This window comes from Chenopodium album, chromosome 26 (assembly GCF_948465745.1).
Source record: "Chenopodium album chromosome 26, dcCheAlbu1.1, whole genome shotgun sequence".
Taxonomy (NCBI): Eukaryota; Viridiplantae; Streptophyta; class Magnoliopsida; order Caryophyllales; family Amaranthaceae; genus Chenopodium; species Chenopodium album.
The window spans coordinates 15,266,266-15,274,875 of record NC_137859.1 but is presented as its reverse complement, the minus strand read 5'-3'; the positions used below and the strand labels follow the sequence as shown (position 1 = coordinate 15,274,875).

The 8,610-nt window shown below is 32.1% G+C and overlaps 1 protein-coding gene across 1 annotated transcript; it reads left to right on the top strand.

Moving 5' to 3' along the window:
* Nucleotides 1–2,755: 2,755 nt before the first annotated feature.
* Nucleotides 2,756–8,275, top strand: LOC145617473 (putative glutathione peroxidase 5). The gene is made up of 6 exons (XM_081672175.1): nucleotides 2,756–2,946; nucleotides 3,068–3,144; nucleotides 3,258–3,319; nucleotides 4,826–4,944; nucleotides 7,709–7,879; nucleotides 7,981–8,275. Exons 1-6 carry the CDS (start codon nucleotides 2,893–2,895, stop codon nucleotides 8,011–8,013), a joined length of 516 nt encoding a protein of 171 aa, XP_081528301.1. The 5' UTR covers nucleotides 2,756–2,892; the 3' UTR covers nucleotides 8,014–8,275.
* The last annotated feature ends 335 nt before the right edge of the window (nucleotides 8,276–8,610 follow it).

Below are 8,610 nucleotides of genomic sequence, written 5' to 3'. Positions count from 1 at the left end.
TGTAGTTATTCTTCATATTGTTGCATTTCTCTAGCTAAGAGTTTGTTCTGATTTACTGAGCTGAATTGAACTGAGTTGAGTTGAGTTGAATTGGATTGGATTGTTTACGAGAGAAGGAAATTAGGAGCGGAACGAAATTGAACTGAACTGAAATTAAGGTGAAGAGAATAGGCCCCAAGTATATTGGTACAGAGGATATTATAGTTTGGGGTCCTAATCATGGTAACCTTACTATATGATTAGCCTATCATCTTATGCTTAAGAAGCATTGTACTATCTCTACCAAACTTTCTTCTTGGAAATCAATTTGGAAAATTCATGCCCCTTGTAAGAATTTAAGTACAAAATGTTCCTGTGAAATTGTGCTCATTCCATTCTTCCAGTGTCTGAATCTCTAGCTTTGCATATTTTTTATACTTATTCCTTTACTTATTATTATTATTATTATTATTATTATTATTATTATTATTATTATTATTATTATTATTATTATTATTATTATCTCAAAAACAAAAGCCATACAACCTACAATAAATTAGTGGGAAGCCGAGATACAATCTGGATATTCGTTTACCTAGTTTATTATTATTATTATTATTATTATTATTATTATTATTATTATTATTATTATTATTATTATTATTATTATTATTATTATTATTATTATTATTATTATTATTATTTTTCTTTGCATATTTTTTATACTTATTCCTTTACTTATTATTATTATTATTATTTATTTATTTATTTATTTATTTTTTATTATTTTTCTATTTTAAATTTTGTTCGTTTCATAAATTGCTCTTGGTTGGATTGGCTAAACTATAACTTAAGTGTAAGCTTTAATTGGGAAGTCATTTTTGTTAAGGCTTTGTGGCATATTTGGAAATTGGAATCATAGAAATAAGAACATCTTTGACAATTAAATTCTTAAATCCTATCTTTCTTTATGTTAAATACGTTCTTTGTTTTTATTTACTAATTTAACACGTATTTTAAGAGAGATATTAAACTAGGTAAACGGATATCTTAATTCACAAAATTTTACCACCTATAAGAAAAAAGGGATTCAAAGTAGTTACGGTTCAAATTTCATATCCTGATTCATTCGTTTACCTAGTTTAATCACCTCATGATGAAAGGTGTGTTGCAAGTATAAAAAAAACAGAGGAAGTATTTCTTAGATTATGAGTTCTCTATTTAGCAGTGGACTCCACTTTCTCCTCTCCCTTACTCTGCATAATGTGATTAGAGAACTGATAATCTTTGAAAAAAGAAAAAAACAGATTATTAGTTATCTAATCACATTATGCATTGTAAGGGCGAGGAGAAAGTAGAGTCCAATAGTGCTAAATGGAGTTGGTGTCCTCCCAAGGATGGTTTCTTCAAGTTGAACTCTGATGGAGCACAGCTTAGCAAAGTTGTTGCAGGCCAGGTGAAGGGGTAATAAGATGCTCAAATGAAACCTAGTATGATCAAAATCAACATTGCAATTTACACTTCTTTAAGGTTTACAATTCTTAGTTCTTTAGCACTTTAGGTTTAGTAACCTAGATTAGTGTTAGCACTAGCATTAGTATGCTATAATCTTTTGAAGTAGTTGCCCATTTCCGATTGTGATTTATCATGAAGGCAACTCTTCCTCCTTACATCTAACTAGATGAAGCCCGTGAGATGCACGATTTGTTAGTATTTTTTTAAAAAATATCTTCCATATTTATGTGATTAAAATTTTTATTATATTAGTTTTAAAATATTAGATAAAATTCCTAATCTCAAAAAATAATATATTGTATTTAATTAATTTACACATTAAAGTCTCATTCATCAATTTTGCTTACGTGGCATTTGAATTATTTAATTGTAAAATAAATTAATAATCCCTTATTTAATTGGCTACAACTTAAATTTATAATTTTACATGGAACACTAAGAAAATTAAATTGTACGTGGCTCTCTAAAAACTCAGGGAAAAACTCCCCTTTAAATAAATATATATATATATATATATATATATATATATATATATATATATATATATATATATATATTAGATTAGATTTAATTGCCACCCTATTATTTCTCTAAAACATCCTACTTGTATTTGTGTTGTCATTCTAATTTAATGACAATTTACTTCTTTAATTTTTGTTATTTTGGTAATCATATACTTCCTCCGTTCTATTCATTTTGCAACAAGGATGAAATTACGCACCCCAAAGCATATTTTATATGCTAAATATCTGTAATTGTGTAAGAGTAAAAATTAGTTGATATTGCGAAAGTATTTTATGAGACGAATCCAATAAGTTCCAACATGACTATATTAATAGTGCAAAAAGTCCATTGTTACAAATTTACAATATTAATAGAACGGAGGAAGTATTGCTCATACACTAACAATGTCTCTAGCTCAAAGGTTGATAATTTTTTTTATTGACTTATTTGCATTTTTACACCCACAACAACCCTTTCAATCTTTCCCTCCAATATTGACATTCTATACATTAGCAAATCTCACACATTGTGTCATACTGTCATTAGACTTCCAAGTTGGTAGTTTGGTATTTTTCAATAAAAAGAAAAAAAAAATATTTATTATCATTACTTAATCTAATTAAGTTGGAACAACCACTACCAACATTCTTAATTAATGCCTTTCTACCAATAAAAATTAATAGTAATAAAAATGCCCCTACCTTGGAGGCCCACCCAATACCATCTTGTGTAAATAAATCAGTGTTTGCCGCTTTCTTATGGCAGCTGACAACCTGCACACAAAAACACAATCATCTTCATCTACTCATTCTTCAGTCGGTCTTAGTTTCAGATAAAAGAGATTTTAATTTAATTTAATTTATTTTCTTTAATTTTATTTCATTTTCCACTCAAATGGGTGCTGTTGAATCAGTCCCACAACAATCCATCCATGAATTTACTGTTAAGGTAATTGAAATTTTGTGTCTTTTTTTGTTTTGGGTGATTTTTCTGAAAAATTGTATAATCCCACTTGAAAAATCTAAAATTAGGATATGGGTATTTATTAGAATTTGAATTGTGTGAACAGGATAATAGGGGGAAGGATGTTGATCTAAGTATGTATAAGGGGAAGGTTCTTTTGGTTGTCAACGTTGCTTCAAAATGGTAATCTTACTTTACATTAATTTGAATTGGTTTGTTGATTTTTGATTTTATTGTATTTTGGTTGTTTATAGTGTAAGAATTTGTGTTTTTGTTGTTGTTGTTGGTATATGCAGTGGATTTACCAATGTAAATTATACCCAGTTGACAGAATTGTACCAGAAATACAGGGATAATGGTAAGATTTTGGCTTTATTTATTTATTTATTTTTTTATTTGGGGTTATGTATTACAGTATGATATAATTGTGTTTTTGTTGATTTACATGTATAGTTTGAACTATAATTAGTGAAATTACTTTGAAAAATTGAGAAAATGACCAAATTTAGAAATGTAATACCTTGTGAGTTATGATTGTTCTGGGAGAGGGGGGAGGGGGGGGGGGGGGGGGGGAGTATACGCCACTACTTTTGTAGAGTCCACTAGGACTCTAATAACATGGCGTTGGTATTAAATTGTGTTTAGATGCTATCATCTAAATACCAAAATACTTATTCAATAGTACCATCGAATGCAAAAATGTTTAGTTGGTATCAATATAATCCTTGCTGGTATTTAGATGATACCATATAACCACAATTTAATACCAACGCCGTGTTATTAGAGTCCTAGTAGACTCTACAAATTAGTGTCTTAGACAACCTCGGGGGGGGGGGGGGGGGGTGCGGAAAAGTGGAAGGACTTGAGAAAAAGATTGGGGGTTAAATTGTTGTGTATGAGAGATTATTATGATTCTATTGGTGATACGATTTGTGAGATGGCAGAAGGGTTCAGGAGATGGCTCTTTATTAATTCATGGTTTTTGGAAATGGGATGAGAATAATGACAAAGTTTATGCTGGTAGGCTTGTTTACTTCTGGATCAATGTTAGACGACGGTTTGTGTTGGACATTGGAGTCTAATAGTCCTTATCATAATATCATATCCATATGTAACTTTAATATTATATTTTCTTTTCCTATGTGGCAAATACAGTGTAAACTGTGGAGTTTATATCATTGTTTGCCAGTTGTTTCTTATGGATTAGTGTTGATTCTAGGAGTATGCTGGACTCTTTTGTCTGATACACATTATTGACTTAATTGTTTCCTTCATAAATCATAACCATGGTGGTGATCGATGAATATTTGGAATCTGTTGCTAGAACTTAGAATGTAAAAGAACTTAAAGTCTCCTGAATTTCATCTATTCTTGGTTTTTGCTTACTCCTTTTTTTGATGAAGATGAAATGACTGGATTTCCTAGGGTGACACTGCATTGAATACATGTTTTGCATTATTGGATTGTCACTCTGACCATTCATAAATAGTTTCATTACAAATGCATTGTCCAAAACAATTTTTCATCATTAGAAATGGAGAGCCTTATTTGTATGTATCATGTATGGCTGGTTGAAGGGGATGTTTGAAATGATAATTGACATTTTAGTATCTTGGTACTCACTTTAATTCGAACTTAAGAGGAGGTCAATGCCTTCATTTGAGAGCTAGGCATGTGAAGGGACACAAAAAGAGATTAGGAAAGGTAGGCGAGTGATTGTGAATCGAAATTGTTTTTGTTTTTATTGAATCAGGTGTGCTTTATTCAGAGAAGTTATTTTCTCATTTTGAGCTCCTTATACTCAACTGAAACTTTTTTGTCACCCATTTTAATTGAAAAAGTTATTTTGCATCTGGTATCTCAGGTTTTGAAGTCTTGGCTTTTCCTTGCAATCAATTTCTCAAGCAAGAACCCGGGACAAGTGAAGATGCTGCAAATTTTGCTTGTACCAGATTTAGTGCTGAATATCCCATTTTTCAGAAGGTAAGTTCGTATTTTTTTTGCTGGAATTTTGATTTTTGTGGAATGTATACTTGTCCTCATTGAGCATTCCTTAGTTTATAATTAATTTTGTGCAGATTGGTATTGATGTATGTGTGGCCTGTTGTATGCTAAGTAATAATATACCTTTAACACATGTCTGTTATGGATTTCTTTTGAAGTATGTTTATGTGTAGGCTTCCTCTTGCTGAAAATTCTAAAAGGGTTATAAGAGTCTTTATTTTATCTTTAATGAGGAGCATACAAGAGATAATTAATAATCATGGGACAAAAGAGATTTAGGTTTTGATAGGAGAACTAGGTCGCTGTTATATGGTGTCTTGAAACATTTACTTGGTGGTTATATGGGTTTATTTATTCCACCTTGAATCAAATTCCCTTTGGTAGGTCCTTATGACAATTCATGTTAGCCGAACCCAAATCATTTTGGGAACTAAAGGCTTTGTTGTTGTTGTTGAATCAAATTCCCTTTGGTACCTAGTCTTTAGAAGCAACAGATACTTCTATATATTTTTGTTTAATTAGCACTTGGTCAAATTTATGTTTTAGGAGGAATCCATGGTCTTTTTAACATTTCTTTTTGTTGTGTTTCACCTCCCTACTATACAGTGTGTTCTGATTGTAACTTTCTTTTTATGATTTAGTATAGGTCATGATTAGGCATTGATTTTTTTTAAAAAAACTTTTGCTACGGTAGCTTACAAATTTCTTAGAATGTTTGACAGTTTTATTTTTCTATAATTCTTTGGGTACTCTTTCATACACCACCTTATAAAATAAACTTTGTCTCTAGTCATATATTTGGAAAGCTAAGGTCTCCAAGAAAATAAATATAATTTTATTGACTGCATGTTCAGGGACAATATTATTGACGGCATGTTCAGGTATGGCTCAATACATGCTAGCCATAACAAATTGTAGACCTAATGTGTCAAGTTTCTAATGTTAGTGTAGTGAAAATATTGGGTTTCAGATTTTCTTGCTAGAGATGATGAATCTGAGAGCAGTATATTATTGTATAGTCGGATAACTTTCTTTTTATGAAATATGTTGGTATATGATGGGTGTGGTCAGGGTTTCTCATGAAGCGTTTGCTGGCATGATGTTAATATGTGGAAGTATGAAGGTAGAGAGCATTTATGGCATTGTGGTTGAAAAGGAAAGATTGGATATTTCTCACTGATAGTTTTGTGGTTGAAAAGGAATGATAGATTTTACCCATTGCTGTCTTGAAAAGGCTTGATTGGATCTCATGGGCTGAACTTCTAGTTGGCAAGTTTTGTGAGATAGAGACCATAGGATGGTGTCTTCTGCATCATTGTGGATTTTTTGATGGTAGTGTATCCTATCTAATTGAAATTGAATGGTAGGGGTAGTACTAATTTATGTTTAGAAATTTCTTGTCTCTTTAATGATGAACTTCCTGTCAAAAAAAAAAAAAAAATTGCTTAACTTTCCTTTTAGTTTTCAGTAATTAGAATTAATACCTCATAATTCCAAAATTGCAAATAATATGAGCGGAGATAGTATTTGTTAATGATCTAATTATTTCTTAGAGGGCTATCAAAACCAAAGCATTCTACTTTTTGGAAGGTTGTGGCAAAATAACTGTTGATACGACTTGCTTACATGCATGCTTATCTAGCACTTGTAATTGTCATTAAGCTTCTCTTCCTGAAGAAATTTAATTAAAGAAGTGAGAAATTATATAACAATTGTGTGAATCTCAACAATTTACGAACTGAAATTTTTATAATCTCCTCAGCCCTAGATCAGTAGCTGGCCTGCAGCTTCCATTTCTCAGCATCTTCTTGTTTGAACAATAACAGCAAAAATCAGGTCAGAGTATTGTGAAGTGGGTAGTTGAATGGAATTCCTCTGAAATATTCTCTAGCTGACAGGTCTTAGGTTTCTGACTCACTGTAAATAGATCCAAACAAGTGACCTGAACAACAGCTGTTAAGACTTAAGAAAACCTGTAGGATACAGTTTCCAACTTCCCCATACATCGTCATATCTACACCCTCCGTATTTTAGTAGTTCCACTTTTACTTGGTATACTATTCACGTTCCCTACTTTTACCATAGCTTCTTGCATAAAAACAATTGTTATGATATTTGCACTTTGATCATGCACCTTTGGGACTCCCCATATTTGAATTCTACACTCCGTATTGTAGGATCATCGGAAATTATGCTGTTCTCTACTGCGCTCTAACTACAGGAGAGAGAGAGGGGAGGGGGGGGGGGGGGCGGGGGAGTATGTTATAGTTCTGTCTTGGATATATATAAGTGGGCATGAGCAGCTAGTGCTCCTCTGACATCTTTTATCTTTTGCTTGTATAAGCATCCTGCTTTATATAAAATCTATGGTTCAAATATTTCTTTGTACAATTTAGGGAGAAAATTAAATCTATTCTTTAGGACATTTGTACCCACCCCCTTGTGTTTTGCTTGACCTAGTGGGGAAAAAACAAAAATTTTATTGACAGAAGATAATTTTCGATCAAAGCTATTTGAACAAGGTGAAGCATAGAAAAGGTGGGATGAGCAAAGAAAATCAAAGTAGAAATTAGGGAAACAACTCATGTCTGGTGGTATTCCTTTGGATTATCATAAGACCAACAAGAGCTGAACTGGTTGCTGGTGGATTTGTGCATAATTATTTGTCCATCTGTTTCCAGCTTTAGCAATAATACACATTTCTTCCCTTCCCAATTATTAGTATTTGAATTTGTTGTTACAGGTATGTGTCAATGGACCGAAGACAGCACCTGTGTACAAATTCCTTAAAGCAAGTAAGCGTTCATCTCTTTTTGGAAACAGTGTCAAATGGAACTTTACAAAGTTCCTCGTTGGCAAGGATGGAAAAGTCATCAAACGATATGGTACAACAACTCCACCGCTTTCCATCGAGGTACTCAAGGCTCTTCCAGTCTTCCACATTTTTACATCTCGCACTCTCATTGCTATATTTCCAGAAATCTGAATGTTCTTCTTTGACCTCTTGTTCTGCAGGGTGATATTAAAAAAGCATTAGGTGAGATGTGATGATGGGCTATAATGGCTGAGAAGTTTTGATGATTTATTTTTTCTTTTTCTTGAACAAGATTAAATTATTACTATTATTTTTGTGCATAGAGAGTCATTTCTTGTTTATAAATGAAATCAGTTTCTGTAGTTAATATTAATATTCGGAGTTTCGGACAGTGTATGATTTAGTTGACGGTGTATTTCCCCCTATATTTTTGTATTTCTTGTAATCCAGAACAAGCTTGCATCTGTTGATATTAGAACTTTGAATTGAGGTTTTTTTTTTTTATTTTTATTTTTTTAATTTTTAATTTTTTTTTTTAATCGGCTGCCCTCGTTCTGTAAACCACCCCCCCCCCCCCCCCCACCCAACCCGAGCACCATATGACGCACACTCACACAATCCTTTGTTGAAGTAGCAATGCTGTTTAAGGCACTAAATCTCAGCTTCTGGATGGTGTTATAAGCCACAGTTGGTTAAGCTTGATGAGTTAGTAGGTTCTTAGTTTACCCTTATGTTTGTTGTTAGTGAAAATGGTAAAAGAGCTTCTTATTTAGGGGAAGAAAAAAAAAAGATTCATTTGGATATTATGTCTTAAAATATCAAACTTTATA